Consider the following 18,006-nt stretch of genomic DNA (forward strand, 5'->3'; position numbering starts at 1 on the left):
AATAAACATCAAATAGACATTGATGAAAATGTTTAAATATGTCAAATAAATGAATTAATTAATTAGTGTAGAACAAAACCTCTACACAAAAACACCTCAACCCCCAATTTTATGTCCTTCTAAAGTTTACACTTAATTAAATTAGGCTTTTTTGTTTGTTTGTATTCACACAGATGGCTAACGTCACCTCTACAATTCGTTCCCGCGTAAATTTACCACACAAAAAGGAACAGTCATTTTTCAAGGTACACAAATACTGGTTGCCATGGAAACCAGTAGGCCCCTGCTACTCCTGAGCCTGTTGTCAGAGCAGAATGCTAACCACAGGACGCTCCAGCTGTGACTCAGGGCGACTGCTGGCAAGCATGCTGACTTGGTCCTGCTACGGGTATGATTTCCCCTGCTTTTAGAAAGCCTAAAGATCCACTCGGTCCAAACAATACTCGAGCTTGGAAAACAGTCCACAAAAGGAAACTAGCAGAAATTAAGAAAAAGAAAAATCGAGACTCTCACTTTAAATATGCAGATCTAATTTGTACAACTGTATTGAGAGGTGGTTTTTTGTTAAATATTTGAAATGCTGCATCCACCTTCTGGTTGGCCATTAAATGTATCTTTGAATGTAAATATGTTGTATACATACAACCTCCTGTGTAGAATCTTTTCAGTTATTCTCTTAAGGAGACTATTCATTTAGGACTGATGTGGTTTAGGTCTCCCTACCCCCCACTTCACCCTGAAATATCTCAACCACTCTTTGGACACTCAAAGAGGAAGGAAATCTCTTGCCTAAGCCACATTTACCAATTTCTATCTACTTCCTTTGCCTGGGTTTGATAATTTGGCACACACATAGTTTATGAGGCCATTAGTGACTTCAGACTCCAAGTGCAATATGAAAGGATCCGTGGATCCCTTCTAACTATTAAGAACCATACATACAAGGCAGAAGATATAAAACTGAGGATACATCACTGACAGAGAGAGGTGAATTTTTCTAAGAGTAAGGGTTCTGTAGGTACTTTACGAATCACTGAAACTCAAGCCTGGAGGAACCCAGAGTCAGCTAATGTGTACTTCAACTTGTTCCCTCTATGGGAATCAACTTTATGAACTGCAAGAACTCTCAGAACAGAAATGTGCTTTTCAAGGTCTTCTTTGCTGCTCAATTGTTTTTATGATTTTGAAAATTTATGACTTTAATGAATGAAATTATAATTAATTGTTTCATATATATGAGAACGGGATGTATAGATGACTTCTTTTCTACACCCATTTTGGAATTGCAGTAACAACCAGAACTCCACCCTTTCTATTTTAGATGAGCATCTAATTCATACTTATTCTAATTCATACTTTTTCTTATTTCCTTGAAATTTTTCTGATATAAAACTTTTTTATAGTGGATGACTAATTTTAAGAATTAAATATAGTCCAAATAGAGAAATAAAATCAAGAGTCTCTTTGGGATGATATTATTAAAATACAGAGAAACTTCGGGAAAAAAATTTTTGGCCCATTTTCTATTATAAATCTTTAAAAACTTAAAACAAGTTATCCTTTGGAGTTTAACATGTATTGAAATAATTCGCCTGCCATGAGGGAGAATTCTAGGTGTAGCAGAGAAACTCCTAATATTTATAGAGAACTAAAATTCTAGTCAGTGTAAAGAACATAGTTAATTTTTCTGAGAACTATACTCAATGAGTTTATAGATTAGCTTTGCAAAGTCACCGTCACTAACAGATTATATTCAACTGCAAGCAGGAAAGTAATTTCCCTATAAGAGCATACTAAGAGTATATTAATTTTGATCAGGTTGTAGGCATACAGTCCAGTCTAGCTCTAAACTTTGCTTAGAATATAATCTCGTGAAAATTACTTCCTTTCCCTAGCTAAAATTTCTTTATAAATTTGGCACCATAATAGTACTTATCTCATAAGGACTATTGTAAACAGCAAATGAGACAGACCACGTAATAGGTTGAGTGTGAGACCTGGCATATGGAATGTGCTTAAATTGTTATTTTAACTCTTGGTCAGAGGCGAAGGGAACCAACATTTTTTTCCAAAGAAACCATTCTAGAAATAGCTTTGAGAGAAAAATATGATGGGTATAGAGAACTTGAGCTGACTCACGTAAGACATTTCACAGAAATCATCCCTGGCAGACCAGACAGGGAAGCAGTGAATCAATGAATCACTTGTGAGGAGACGGACGGCCTTTGCTTGCAGCATGTTGCTATGACAACGGGGTTCTGTGTGGACACTGAGGCCATTGCCCATGTGCGGGGCGCATAGCCCAGAGCAAACCGTACTGTGGGGAAGAGCGTAAGCATGGTGTGCCTGTTGGGGTGGAGGGAGATGGTGGATCATAACAGGATGGTGGCAAAAAGAACATTAGGAAATCAGTCAAGGCTTCCCTGGGGAGCTGGAGAAGGGAGGGACAAATGGTAGGGAAAGTGGCTCTGCACATGTTTCTTCTTGTTGCTGCCTCCTCACCCGTGGCTGTCCAGCCAGCCTGCAGCTCTAGCTGCGTCGCCACTGGCCCTCCAAAGGGTGGGAGCTGGTGAATTCTTGGGGCATTTCTTCAGATTTTCCCCCATCCCCCCCCCAAAAAAAACAACTATAACGGGACCTATGAGAACTGCCTCATGAAAGTAGTTATTAGGAATGTTGATGCCAAAGTTTACACACATATCTCCTGGATAAAACTGGAACTTTCAGCTTTTACTTTAAATTTGAAGGTCTTAGAAATGTTCCTGTAACAACAGTAGAAATTGCCAAACAAGATTCATAGAGTAGGGTAAAAGTCTCCCATCGTGGATGAGAAAAGCCTAAGGGGGTAAAAACTTAATCTAATTGTGGAGGGTAAATTAGGCAGATGTTGAAGATGAAAGCTAATAGACAGAGCGTTGTAGACTCTGGTTGGCTCCTCGATGGCCCCAGGAGGCAGGGTCCTCCATCAGACACGTGGCTGTGCACAGTGCTCTCTGATACACAGGCACACATCTTCCCCCATGGCACAGGAAAAGCCACGCTGCCATGTGCTGACAAGGTGGGGCAGGAAATATGAAATACCCATCTAAAATTAAACAATTACTCATAACGCTGGGCTTTGCATGACAGCAAGAAATCCATCGAAGACCACATTCTGAGTTATTCTGTGTCACTCTGAATTAGATGTCTGTCTCACACACAGATGAGATGGCGTCCTTACCATGTGGCAGGTTGCTGCTATTCCCTTTTAATAGCGCACTGACATTTTTATTTCTGCTTTCTGTATATTTCTCATGTTAGAAGCCACAAAGCCTGGTTTGTTTTTTTCTCTTTTTAAATCATTGTCTAATCACGGATGTGTGCAAAGATTTAACTACAAGAATGTTTATCTCAGCATTGTTTATAATAGTGGAAATTTGACAAAGATTCTAAATGTTCCACATGAATAAGTGGCCATATTGGGATGGTGGAATGCGCCATTTTGTAAATGATGTGGCTTTATAAATAACTTGGAAAATTATTCACAAGCTATTGTTACCTGGAAAAAAGTTATTATAGGACAGTCTGTATAGAATGATCCCCTTTGAATATTAAAATAAAATATATAAGCCTTGACTATAGGAAATAAATACCACCAAAAATTATTAGTAGGGATGTAATTTAGGTTATTTTTATTTTATCTAGGTTTTTCTATATTTTCCAAATGTCCTGCAATGACTATGTATTCCTGTGTGATCAGATAAGTTTATTTTTTCAAGCATTATCTTTGGGGACCTATTGACACAGCAATGTAGATATGCGTTGGTAATGCTTTTCCATTCTCAGAATTCCATACCCTTTTAGGTTCTCAGCTACCCAGCTGGTCTACTAAAAATATTGTACTGTCTATCTCCATAGTCTTTTATACATATCTCAAGATTATATGTGAAAATTAGTCCATTAAAATGTTATTATATAAGGTAATCTCCTTCTGCATTAATTTAAAACCATATTTTGTCCCTAATGCTTCCTTTTTTTTTTTTTATCATAAATAGGTTTTGATTATTAATTAGACTAATTCTCTATTTTAAAAGAATTCCTTCAGATGCTCAGGGACTAAAGACTTCTCACAAACTAAGTTCTGATAGTCGCTGATGGAGCCCTAAATGCCTAATTGCCTCCCTAGTGGTAAGTGAGCTGCACTGAAAGCCAAGCCTACTCTCCCATGGGAACATGAGCATTTAATTCCAAGAACCGCAGTGTTCCCTCTGCCAACTATACGGCCACAGCAAAACACTAAGCATCTTTAAAAATTATTCTGCCTCCTAAAAGCCTCACCATCTGCTAGAGGTGGACTCAGAAACAGGGAGAAATCTGCTTCACAGAACGACAGGAACTCATAAAACCTGGAGCTGGAAGGACCTAGGGTACTGCCATGCAGACTCTTCCCCAAGTGAGGGAAGAAGTAGGGGAAAGCCTATTAAATAAATAGTAAATGTAAGTACTGAAGGGTCAACACAGCATTTTTTTTTTTAATTCTGAAATGTTGCAGTTGGAAATCTTTCCTAATTTAAAAAGGAGACAATCAAGATAATTAACCCAAATCCACAACAGTGATTCCTAATTTTAAAACTTAGCATTCTGAGCTCTGCGTTCTTATTCAAGCCACGGGCCTGTTGCCAGAAGGGACCCTCCATGCACTTGCTGACTCCGGCCGCCCTGAGGAGAGAGCGAGGTGAGCACCACCAGGGAAGGAAGTGAGGATAGAGAGCAATTTCAAGTTTTGAGCCTCTGATGTGATTTCTACTGTCTTCAGGGTAGGGTAGAAGCTATCTGTAGGTCTGATTATCATTCATCCTCATTCTGTTCTTCATGTTTGAGAGACTGGAGAGAGGGAAACACACAGAGTTTCTTTTGAATCCAAGAGCAAAGGCTATCTTTTGAAGGCTACTGTGTCTGCCTCATTAACTGCAGCAAATTAATGCAATCACATGAAAATTCTTCATTGCAAGGGATGGTCAGGAAAGATCGGCGTTTCCTTTTGAGGAAAGGGATTTTGATTACACGGAGATAAATATCTCTCCTTTTAATTTTTTATGATTAAAAAACACACTCTACTTGGGCAACCCTGGAGTATTAAATTTCTTATAAAATGCTTCTTGTTACTCTTAATGCTAATATGAAGTATTTGGCTTAATTAATCAATAGATACACTTCATTCTAAACTTTTGAATACAGATCATGATTAAGTATAATCCTAGACTCATATCTGGTATGGAGACATAAACTCAATTGTTTGGTGTATTGTTGTCCCTTTCTAGGAGTGTTTCTGGATAGCAGTTGTCCTCAGAATTAAAATAGCTTATCTCTGAATTCTAAGCAAAATGGCAGGCGTCCTAGAAGCAAAGCAGGAAGCATGACTCATCTGCCCGGGGAAGTGTTTAAGGAGGTGCCATATGATGAAAGTCAGCTCAGACCCTTTGCTGCTAAGACGTAAAATCTCATCTGCTTTTCTCCAACTGGCAAATGGGATTTTAACCACCACGCTTCTTAGATTCAGATATAGAATCCCCGTGGCTTTGGTTGTAAGAAATCTGAGATGCCAGGGGACAGAAGCCCTGCTTTCATTACATGGGGCCAATCTATGTTCATCACAACTGGAAAGGCTGTTTTGGAAACTATAGCTCTCCATTGACTGCAAAATATTTTAGAGAGCAAAAATTAATCCATCAAATTGTGTTTATATTGAAATCATCATAAATAATGTTTATGAGCACTTAATAAATAATATTTATTAGCTGAATATTATTCTAAGCCCTTCATATGTGTTACCTAATTTTAAAATTCCTAGCAGCTCTATACAACAGGTACCATTGTTATCCCCATTTTAGAGTTCTGGAAACTGAGGAATGTAGAAGTTTAGTAATTAAACTCCTCAAGAATAATTTCTTCATTGTTTCCTTCATTGATAATTCTATTTTTAAAATAGGACTTGTTAAATTCAAGGATGCAATAAAGTCCTTATTCTCCATAATAATGGAGAAAAAAATAACTTCTAAATTATAATGATCATATGCAGAACTCCTGTTAGTCAATGGAATCAATATATTCTTCATTATATTTAACAGAGCTTTGAGTGAAGTGACTAAAATGTTAGCTTTATCATTTATTCTTGTGAAATGCATCAATGAAGCAGGCTGCAGACAGAAAGCAAGAGGGAAATTAGATGTCTTAAGAAATGAACCATTAGGGGATGCCTGGGTGGCTCAGTTGGTTAAGCAGCTAAAACTTCACTAAAACTCCACTAAAATTTCAGCTCAGGTCATGATCCCAGGGTCCTGGGATCAAGTCCCACATCAGGCTCCCTGCTAAGCAGGGAACCTGCTTCTCCCTCTGCCTGACACTCCTCCTGCTTGTGATCTTTCTCTCTCTCTCTGACAAATAAATAAATAAAATCTTTAAAAAAAAAAAAGAAAGAAATGAACCATTAGGGGCACCTGGATGGTGCGGTCAGTTGGGTGTCCCAACTCTTGGTTTTGGCTTGGCTTGTGATCTCAGGGTCATGGGATCGAGCCCTGCGTAGAGCTCTGCACTGGGCGTGGAGTCTGCCTGAGATTCTCCCACTCCCTCTCTCTCTGCCCCTCCCCCAACTCCCTCTCAAAAAGAGAAAATGAACCATTAATTATATCTCAGCTTTTTCTTCACCACCCGACCACCCCTACGCCCATCTAATCGTTAGTCCACTTCTGCTGATTTTACCTCCTAAGTGCTCTTGAATCCCCAGCATGCGAGGAACTGGTGTCTCTCTCACCTGGACCGCAGCAACCCCCTTACTGGATCTCCACCGTTACCTTGACCTCCCTTCAATTTTCTCCTGAAGCCAGAGTTTTTAAAGGTGCCAATCTGAGCATGCCATTTCCCCGCTCACACTCCTGAAAGATCTCTTGCTGCTCTAAGGGCGGTCCCTGAAACTCCTCACACACCCTCAGTGCTGTGCTATGCTTGCAGACTCCAGCCCGCCCGGCAGCCCCACGCTGGGCCGCGGCCACCCTCGACTTCCCGTGGTTCTGACAAGGATTTTCTCCTCCAGTGGACTCAAGCCAGGCTCCTCTGAACCTTCTTCCTGACTACGCCTCGACCTTTGCCGATAAAAAACACAGACTGTCGGCACACATGATTTCATCCACTCACTCCCTCCCTTACCCAAATTAAAAGACTTAAACACTAACATAGTTTCTAACAAGGTCACACCGCTAGGAAGACCCTGGCCCCCATTAAAGTGCCTGCCTGAGAAAGCTCAACGCTGCCAAGAGAATTTACGGTTTGTTCCAGCCAATACCTGAGGATAGGCCCCTGACCCCCCTTTCCTAGAGCATTTACTAAGAAAGGTTTACAATCCTGAATCCTTCCTTTGTCCCTTTGAGATGTATGTGTGTCTCCTACAACTCAGGAGTGCCTTTCTCTAGGATCTGAGAAGCATGCCTTTGAAATGGAATCATCAGGAAGGATAGGACGCTGGTCTCCCAGTCTGTGTGGGAGGGTAGAATCCCAGCTTCCATCACTGCTGGCCTCACCACACTGACACTGACTAACCTTTGGTCATTTCTCACTTCCCTGACTGCTCCAGCTGCTGGTCCCCTCCCAACGCCCTCGTTCTCCCTTTAAAATGTCCAGTCACCTCTGTACAAACTGAAATGGAGTGCAGTTCATGCTGGATCCTACTGCAGGAGTGTTTTACTGATTAAGATCTATCTTCACCACCTTACTAGTGTCCAGCTTTATCTGTGACAGTTCCTCGACCACAACTTCCCTTGGTAAAACTTTCAGCTTCCTTTGAACTTGTTAAGTTACTCTTCCTCAGGGAAGCCTTCTCTGACCCACAGATGAGCTCGGTCCTCCCATTTCACGTCTTTGGAGAACCCAATAATATTCCCTGATAGCACTTAACACAGCTTGTAATTAAATCTGTATTGTGTGCTAAATTGATTACCATCTGTCTCCTCAGTGAAGACAAGGAAAACTGATGCGAAAACAGTTATATTTCCACAGTCTACATGTCTAAGATGTATTTGGATGACCAAATGAATGGATACATGAATGAACAATGCATATTTAGGGTAGTAACAGCTTGAGGAAATACCACAGCAAAAACTAAACAAAACACTGTACCCTGTTTAACTGTGTTTAATTCAGCATTTCTCAAAACTTATTAGAATTTAGTTCTCTTTATTTGTGAAACATCTATCAACATTTGTGGCAGAGAGAGTTATGTGGTTTCCCCAAGTCGACTTCCCCTTTGTCTGGGTTCCTGAATCACCATGTGGAAGGCAAGGAACACCAGCATTGGTCTCTAATATGATTGAGAAATATATCAAGCATCTGAGAATTTGAGTCCTGCATAACAACAACAGCTCGAGTTACCTTAACTAATCACAATATCACACGGGCCTGATGGAAAATGTTGCTCAGGCTGCAGACTTGGAGAACACGAGTGCAGGACTGGAAGCCTCTGTTTTGGTCCATTCTTTCATTTGAAATGCATGATTTTGTAATTGGAAGAGGACATGGGAGTGTAATAAATAATGAAATAAACATCTGGTGGACAAGATGACATCAGAAGGAGGATTTGGCAAGAGATAAAATGAATCTTATGAAGACTGGAGGGAAATGCATTTGACAGAAGTCACTGGCGTCATGAAGAGGAAAGCTTGTAAAGCAGAAGGCCTAGAAAGGTATACAGAATGGACTGGAAGATGATAGTGGCCAAGGTGCCAACTAAAGATGGGGGGAGAAAGTTGAGAATCCCAACACAAAAATCACAAAGTAAATCTGATACTTTTACATAATGAGATAAACATCATGACTGTATCACCAGGCCTTGGTGGGACAAAGACATGATTCACCTGTAGCAATGGAAAAGTGAGACTCATAGAAAAGGAAATCTTTACTAGCACTCAAAGGTATGTATTACGAAGACACGTATTAAAATCGTTATGACTTCCCAGGAGAGAGCTTTGAAGAGAGGGTAAAACGTGCTGTCAGAGTAGAAGTGGGCTGCAGACAGTGGTCTCAAGTGGGGCCCAAGGGCTTGCAGGGACTCTCTCTACTGAGATTCCTAGAGACTTTGATTGAGTACATCTGGGCTGAGGTCTAGGAATATGTTTTTCTAACAAGATCTCCAGGTGACTCTGGAACGCAGCCAGTTATGGGGCTTCATCCTCCCCCATCGGCTTCTTCCTCAGTAGAGACTACAGTTTTTTACAAAGGAAATATGTCAACACTAGTGCAGCACAAAGAGACACGTGGGGGTGGCAAAGGGGAAATAATTTCAACCATCTGGACATCTCTCATATGTCTAAATGGAAAAAAAAGCATGACATTTGATAAATTCTTCAAATGCTCTCCTCTCTCAAAAAGTAAAGAAAACAGTGAAAAGAAGTACTAGTCTGGACTAATTCTGGACAGCAAAGAAGTGGTTGTTATTGTAGAACAAAACATTAGGAGATAGTGATCAATGTCCCTAGAGCCTGCGATACTGGACATACCAGTCATGGGCCTAAGGTTTTAGGGAGTCAGACTTCAAAAGGAGATATGAGCCCATGGACCAAAACAATTAACAATTAAAGAAAAAAGAGAAGCAATAGAGAAAAGAAATAAAATTCAAGAAACATGACAAATTCTAATAAAATTAAATTCTGTCCAGAAAAGCTAGCAATAACTTTGGGGGCAATAAAAGGGGAAACCTCTGAAGAAATCAAGTAAGAAGGAACCATGGGGCTATATAAAAACTTTCTGACCATTTTATGAGCACACAGACAAATTAGCTAAACTCTGGGAAACAGCACAGTTAGAAAAAAAAATGTCTATTTTTTAAGCTATGATTAGGGCAAATGAAAGATCAAAATATGGACACTTGCAGAAGAGAGGATAATGTGATAAAAGGAAAACAGAAACATGCCTAGAATTCTGAAACTAGAAGAGACATTGAAATCCAACTTACAAAATCAAGACAGGCAATTCTTTTAAATGAATTTTTGGGGCTTAAGTGAATTATATCCTACAGTACTGAAAGGTACAGTCCCTACAGAACAAATTGTGTAATCTTGCTGAATTCATGAATGTTGAAGAAAGGTTTTAGCATGCCAGCAGGCCATACGCAAAGATTCTGCCTCTGCCCCCACACACCATCTATGAGCAATGCTGGCCAGAGGCTGGACTTCAGTGCTCCTGGCCAGAGCCAGTCATACTGCCCAGAGGAGCATCTATCCATAAGTGGGCTAGATCCATGCCTTTGCTGTCAGGCTCAAATGGATGAGCCCCCTGTGCTGGGAATTTGTGGCCAAGGGAGGCCTCATTTGTTGCAAGAGCTTGGGGCAAATGGTCACGTGGAGTCATGGCGGGGTGGGGGGTGGGGTATATGGAAGCTAAAATGGTGAGGCTGTAGAAGTGCAGAGAGAGATAGGAATGGCATATACACATGCAGGGAGAAGCCACTAAGTGCCTTTGTTCCTGCCTTTTCCCAACTTTTTAGTTTATTGTGCGTGTCATGAGGCTTCTTACTTTCCTCAGAGTAGAGCCCTTTCACAAAACTAATGGTTTAGTTTGAGTGTGTACCTGCAACCAAGAGTATAAAGCACAACACTGAAAAGTAAGAGGACAGCCAGAAGACTCAAGGGAAGATGTTTCAACTTCCAAACTCTAGGAAAGCTTTGTTCTGGAATCTCACAGGTGAATAAGATTGACAGTCATTTTTGGAAAAATTCTAAGTTGAACACTAAAAATAATTTGTCACAATGTAGCAAAGAAAAGGGTGATTATAATAATAAATGACCACTACTTATCTATGAAGAAGTATGCTATAATAACATGGACAGTGACAGTATCACTATGATGGTAGATCCAACGGCTCATGGACACTCCCTCATGTCACCTCTGAGGAAGACAGAGAATTGTGAGTATATACATAGAGGATGTGTGGTGTCATGGCTAAAAGCATTGGCCCGGTGCCACAGGGCCTGGTAGAAAGCCTGGCTTTGACACCTCTAATGTTTGTGATTGGCGACAACTTGTATTTGCCTCAACTGTCTCACCTGTCAAATGGGGTAATATTTCTTACATTACAGGGTTGCTGTGACAATTACCTAGCAAATAATAAGTGCTCAATAAAGATCAGCTATTATTATTGCCAAGATGTTTGAATAGTGCTATCCCCGAAGTCTTTAATAATAGATCATTTTAGGGGTAGCTGGGTGGCTTAGTCAGTTGGCCGTCTGACTTGATTTTGGCTCAAGTCATGATCTCAGGGTCCTGGGATGGAGCCCTGTGTCAGGATCCACGCTCAGCGGGGAATCTGCCTGAGGATTTTCTCTCTCTTTCTCCCTCTGCCCCTCCCCTTGCTTAAAACACTCTCTCTCTAAAATAAATAAATAAATCTTAAAAAAAAAATAGACCATTTTAACCAAAGAAACATACCATTTTGGAGTATTTGAAACAGGTACCATCTTGTCTGATATTTTTATCAATTATTTTTGAAGAAGTAGTAGGCCAATGCCAGTAAGTCTATATGAAAATAAATAATGTTCTACAGACCAAAGGATCGGGGCTTAGAAGGATCATGATGTGTTTGAATTCTCAGGCAAAACAGTCAAACATAACTTACTAGGAATAATTTCCTATGTATGGCTATGAAGCCATTACAGTTCCTATAAATGTGACCTGGAGAACACAAGTATTAATATAGTCCAACATTGTGACTTGACTAACAATAAGCCCATATAACCTCAGCCTATGATACCAGAAGTATCTGAGCCAGATGATATAGTTCCAGCACACTTGGCCCTAGTTGGCTTCATTGGAGTGTTGAATCCAAACCTGGGCCACATTTTAAGAAACAATGACATACAACAGATCATGCAGAGAGCACTCTCTCCCCTGAGAGCTTGCCTCATGAGGACCAGCTAGGGAAATGCAGGACGAGGACCGGAGGAAAGAAGCTCTGACTTCATACTATTCCCTCGGGAGAACTCGGCAAATTCGTGGACTTAAACTTCTATCTACACTCACTCTCAGCCCTTTGTGCTTCCTCAACTGTGGTCTCACTCCTGCTCCTACTACCCTTCAAAACCCGTCTGCCCAGAGTCACACTGATCTCCAAGGGACACTTCTTAACACTGAGATTCCTCTTGATCCCCTAGGAGCCTCGCACCTTGTTGATCACAGTCACCTTCTAGGATACTCTCTGCCCTCGGCATCCATGACACAACAACCTCAGGGTTTTCCTCCTTCCTCTTCCCACCACACATGTGTTCCCGGTTGACCTGATATATGCTCTGGCCTCCCTGTACACCTCTGTGCTGATTTCTCCCAAATCCATCACTTTCATTTGCATACTCAATCACCTATTAAAAGTCTCTTCTTCTGTGCAGAGACTCAGACTCAAAATAAAAATTAAAAATTTGAAATGCAGTTGTAGGATACTCAAAGAATCCTTAAGGTTGACTTCTCATAATTGCATGGCAATATGGTCTTACTCCTTCAGGCAAGTGACCCTTCCTCCTATTGAATTTAATTTCCAAATTGGAATCATTTTGTTTTGCCCAGAGGACAAATAATAAAGGGTTGATTCGCTTCCCAATGGGATCCCTACCAACCCACACCCCTCAGCAAGGTGGGGTACAATGTCTGACCAGCACCTAATCAAGTCCTTTCACAATTTCAGCTTTATTAATTCAAAATAACTCAATTCTGTCTGCAATGACAGTCACTCAATAGGGACCTACTTGAAAAACCCTTCAACTAGAAGTTATAAAAATAATGGAAACTAGATTTTGTGTTTGTGGCTTTTCTCTTCTTAAGTAGTTATTTGTGCTTTTAAAATTTTCATCATAGACCAGCCATTGTCGCAACTGCTCTGGCCTTGCCCCTTGGCTTACAGAAATGGAAAAAATCTCCTCCCTCTGGCAACAGTATCATTCTTTAGAAGGTTTTGCTGAACTTTTCTGTATTTTTGCTGCTTTCACCATCAATGTTGCACAAGATAAATGGCATGTCTCTAACGTCATCTATGAAGGGCCTCTAATGAGCTGCTCTGCGGTTGCTGGAATAAGTATTTTCAATTGACAGTTTTCAAACACCTCCAAAAAATTATGTGATGGGCCTTTTTGTTACTCTTCCATCCTCAAGTAAGTCCAAAGAGGTGGAAATCAGTCCCTGGAAAAGTTCCACCTCATTTCCTCCCCCACTCTTTCTTCCAAAGCCTCCTGAAAGTCCAGGTCCAAAGCTCCCTCCCTTCTGCAGCTTTCTCTGTTGTACTTTCATCAAATCACTCTTACGGTGCCTGGCATATCACTATACATGCAACGCTCTGCATGGCCATGAGTTTTCTTTTTGTTTGTGTTCGAAGGGGTAGAATTGCAGTGAATGCATAGGAATTATAAAAAACGGTCAGTTTGGAATTCAGTTCTTTCTCATTAATTAACATCTATCATTAGGCTGATGCTAAAAATATGGCTGTGAGAGTCAATTTATCCTGAACTCACTGAATTCCTATAAGATCCCAACTCTATAATCAATGCCTGGGTCACAAATTCAGGAAACAACTCACACCTTCAAAAGGCTCACAGTCCAGTAGGGCATGTGGGCACCATCACAACTGGCAAAAATGCAATAAGATAAATTGCTGTGTTTGTGCTATGAACAAGGGGTTTTGAAATCAACTCTTCCATTTCCTCTAAAGAATGAACAAGATCATATCATGTGAAGAAAAGAAAAGGATGTCTACTCCAGATAAATTCAATGAGACAAGCATGCCAGTATGAAGCTTGTGAAGACCATCTCAACACTAGATCAAGAAAAATGGACTTTAAAACCATTGTCAAGTTCGTGCTTGTAAGTTTGTTTGATGTTGTGTCATATTTTCTTTGAATACTAGTAAATATCACTTTCTAATGGATAAACCCTATGGCTACTATTTCTATAATATTGAACTTTTCTAAATACAAAGCAAGATTTCACCCAAAAAAATTATCCCTCAGAAACAAGAGACTCCATATATTCAGGACCTCCCAAGTCTCTCAAAGTACAGAAGTTTCTCTTCATTTTAAAAAACAAAAGGGCTATTTGGAAAAGATAGGTTAACCTCAAACAGCCTCAATCAATGTTCAGTTTTTTAAAGAATTGGTAAAAAGGTTAAGAAAATTTTACAAGGATAAAGGATTTTTTTCTGAAGAATTTGTCCTTAAAGTTACAAGTGCTGGATGTTGGAAGTCTTTGTAAGCAAGACTTCTAAAAATCACTGATCACCTTAAGAAGAAACCCACTAAGTCACTGTGTTGTAGACAGGTGGCATGGGCTGGGGGAGATGTCCTAATGCTACGGAGGGGGTACTTGTCACTTCAGAAAAGATTTTTAGTGAAAACATCCTATGTGGATTCAAAAGTATTATATATGAACAATGTAAAAAAATACAGGAATGGTATGTTAGATGGACTTAAAAAGTGATTTTATTAATGATGAGAACTTGATGTCAAAATATTTTAAGTGCTTTCAGTAAAATTGTCTTATGGAGGGGGAAAGTGGAAATCATAATTTCTAAATTAATGTAATAGCTTATAACCATTTAATTTTATATTTGAATGCATAATTACATTCATAAAGTAAGCAAAATAAGTAGTTGCCTAACTTTTCAATCTATAGCCCTAAAAAGTCATACCATGGAAGTTAGCAATAAAGCTTTTAGGAGTAAAGTATCTTATTGTAAAAATAGGAGATTACTTAATATTTTGGGCTACCTAGTTCTCAAGCAATTTTCATTGAATAGCATTGTATACAGAGAGTTGAATAAATGCTACAGGTGGTCATTATCAGAACAAATAGAAATTTCCGTTTTACTGAAATGAACTTAAATTTAAAAATAAAAACAAGACTCAAAATCATGATTTCTAGTATCAGGCAAATTAGGTATTAAATAAAGCCAGGTACCCAAACATTTTTTGATATCCTGTTTATAGAGAACAAACATAAAAACAAGTAACAAAAAACAGAAGTTATTCCTTTACTCCTGGATTATTTAAATAATATGAGGTCAATCAGTCCAAAAGTCATACTGAAACCTAAAAACATAGACAACTCTTTGTGTATATAATTTAGTGGATTAAATATCCTTAATATTAATATGATGCAGTGAAAGAGACACAAAATATACCTGTTCAAATACCATGAGTAGTGGTCATATTATAGATGCATAGAGCCACAGAGATTCAGTTCTACAGAGCAAGGATGATTTCTAGTTTGGCTTGCCTAACTTGATCTGAAAATGCAATGATTTATTTAGCTTCAGAATACATACCTCTAAATAGTCTGTGGAGCAGTTTATGTGATTTTCCAATTCAAATGCTAAAAATGTGTAATTCACTGTGTTGCCAGTAGAGGCCTGGATGGTCCAGTTGCAACGCTGATTGTCAGAATAGGGTCCTGGGTAATGTATACTCTCTAAGATGCCATAGGTTCGGTTCACAATCACCACGTTCCTACATGCTGAAAAAAATAACCAGGATTATTGAGAACCACTATCATATATTTCATAGTTGCTCCAAGATGGGTGAGATTTTCCTTTAAGAAAACATCTAGATTAAAATATATACATATTTTATATATTATATATTTGTATGTATTATGTATGTACATACATATATATATAGTATATCTGTGTGTGTGTATATGTATATGTACATAGTACAACATTTTCATAGTGAAAGGGTCTCCATTTAGAACAAATGTAAAATAATACTTAAGTGAACTCATAAACTTTAAAGTGTCATGAAAATTGCCTATTAGGCATCAAATTCCTCTGAATTGGTAGAGAGCAGACTCACTCAGCACTACTCAGAGAGCAATCTGATTTGTTTACAAAAGTGCATTAAATATTCTATGCTTCTGTTTTTCTAACTTTAACGTTTGGAAGGAACAGAAATCCTGACCTTTAAATTCAACAGTTTAAAAACACGAAGTTCTATGTGAATGCTAAAAAGGAATAACAGCATGGCTTTGTTGAACATTCAAAAGTCAGCATGAAATTCACAATAAAGGCTCCGTTATTCCTCTAGTTAGTCATCAGGAAGTACCAAATGAATGGAGGGAATGTAAAGGATTTGAAGAAGAAATGACAATCTTAAATTTTGAAGAAAGTCTTCCATCCACTGGTGGCATTTCCCTCAGCTGCGTTTGCAACAAAACTATACTAGGTACCTCAAGGTGTGGCTAGTCCCGGGAGTTAATGCCAAGTTCAACCCAAACTAAGGACTTGAACAAGGCATACATATGCCTTTTCTCAAGCCTTGTCCATATTGTCTGTACGGTGTGTGATAAAAGAGAATGACAAAATAAACATTATATTGAAAAAAATGGTCTCTGAAAAATGTGTTTCATAGATGCATTTCTACTACTATACTCTTCCTGACCGTGACTAGAACATCATATATATATACAATCTTTGGTATGGAAAAGTATACCTTTGTAGCTCTCCAGAGTCTTCCTTTGCTGGAGCGGGGGAATACTCAAACTATTTCTCTTTAGGTCACCTTTTTGTCCACAAAGGAATTCTAAAGGATAATTCTGTGGTCTTAAAAGCCTGTGAGAAGCTACAGCTATGAGGCAGAGGGGCAGTGTTTGCCACAATGGCTACAAGTCGGGGCAGAGGAAAATGTATTCCATTAAACCATATGGGCTGCTCTCGGTGCTCAGAAATTCTTCCATCGGCAAACCTCCAATTTCATATGGCAAATTTTACAGAAAATCTCACTGGTTAGCTCTGATTTTTGCCTTTAAGACCCTATATCCCATGTCCACTAAGTTACTCCTTCAGTGTTCCGAAATTATGAGAGAAAAATAAAATAATCACAAGAATAAAAGGGAAGAATCCTTATTAAGCAATTTGACTATAACCAAGAAACAAATTAGCGCAGCAATAATAAAATTAGAGAAATGTTCAACCAAAAAGATATATCCCTGAGAGAATGGGAGAGCTTTTCATACACTATGATGAACTTCTGAAGAATAAAGCATTCTATCATTAAAACTCAGTATTCAAAACTATCTAGAATTCAGCCTAACCCTCAAATGTAAGTGAATGTGAATATTAGCAAATTCACACATAGTCAAGGTCAAACATTAATAGGCTTTCAACTAATTCAAAGGGATTTTGTGTGTTCAGTTTATGATCTTGTGACTTTCAATTCTATTTTTAGGTAACTGTGTCGAAATACGGATAAATTTAGGTATAGTGGGCAAGGAACTGTACTTTCAAAACCACAAGTGGTGGTTTTGAATTTATGTTAATTCAAAATGTTAATGTTAACATAACATAAATTCAATAAAATAACATAAATTCAAGGAAGCCTTGTTTTCTTTAAATGTCCATTTTGAAACTAACATTAGAAAGTATTTGATTCTAGGGGTGCCTGGGTGGCTCAGTTGGTTGGGTGACCAACTCTTGATTTCAGCTCAGGTCATGATCTCAGGGTCGTGAGATGGAGCCCTGCTTCTGCTCTGCGCTAAGCATGGAGCCTGCTTGGGATTCTCTCTCTCCCTCTGCCCTGCCCCACCCCCCACCCCCCACCACTTGCATGTGCACACGGGGGCGCACACACGGGCTCACTCTCTCTCTCTCTCTCAAAAAAAAAAAAAAAAAGAGTATTTAATTCTAGACCTAGAGGGAGCTTTAATGATGGCCTTGTTTACTCTCTTTTTTTAAGAGAAGAAGTCATGGAACCTCAGCGAAGAAAAGTGATCTCAGAGATTAGGGGCCAGGATAAACTCCTGGGTCCCTTGACTCTTCGTACAATATTCCTTTAATTCTAATACATGGCCTCATAGGAAAGTAGATTTTAAAATGACATCTCTACAATGACCAGATTTTTCCGCAATAGAGAATGTGCTAGCAGCCTGGGTGGCTCAGTCAGTTGAGCCTCCACTCAGGTCTCAGGTCATGATCTCTGGGTCCTGGATCCGCTCCCCCTGGGGTCTGTGCTC

General features: G+C 39.3%; 1 protein-coding gene across 1 annotated transcript in view; it reads right to left on the reverse strand.

Moving 5' to 3' along the window:
* CUBN (cubilin) overlaps nt 1-18,006 on the reverse strand; it is a 264,380-nt gene that overhangs the window by 170,062 nt on the left and 76,312 nt on the right. Inside the window, exon 27 of the mRNA XM_032425570.1 lies at nt 15,326-15,513. Within this exon, the coding sequence (XP_032281461.1) occupies nt 15,326-15,513 (188 nt within the window). The remainder of the gene's footprint in view (nt 1-15,325; nt 15,514-18,006) is intronic.

Source organism: Phoca vitulina, unplaced genomic scaffold, assembly GCF_004348235.1.
Source record: "Phoca vitulina isolate PV1807 unplaced genomic scaffold, GSC_HSeal_1.0 scaffold33, whole genome shotgun sequence".
Classification (NCBI taxonomy): Eukaryota; Metazoa; Chordata; class Mammalia; order Carnivora; family Phocidae; genus Phoca; species Phoca vitulina.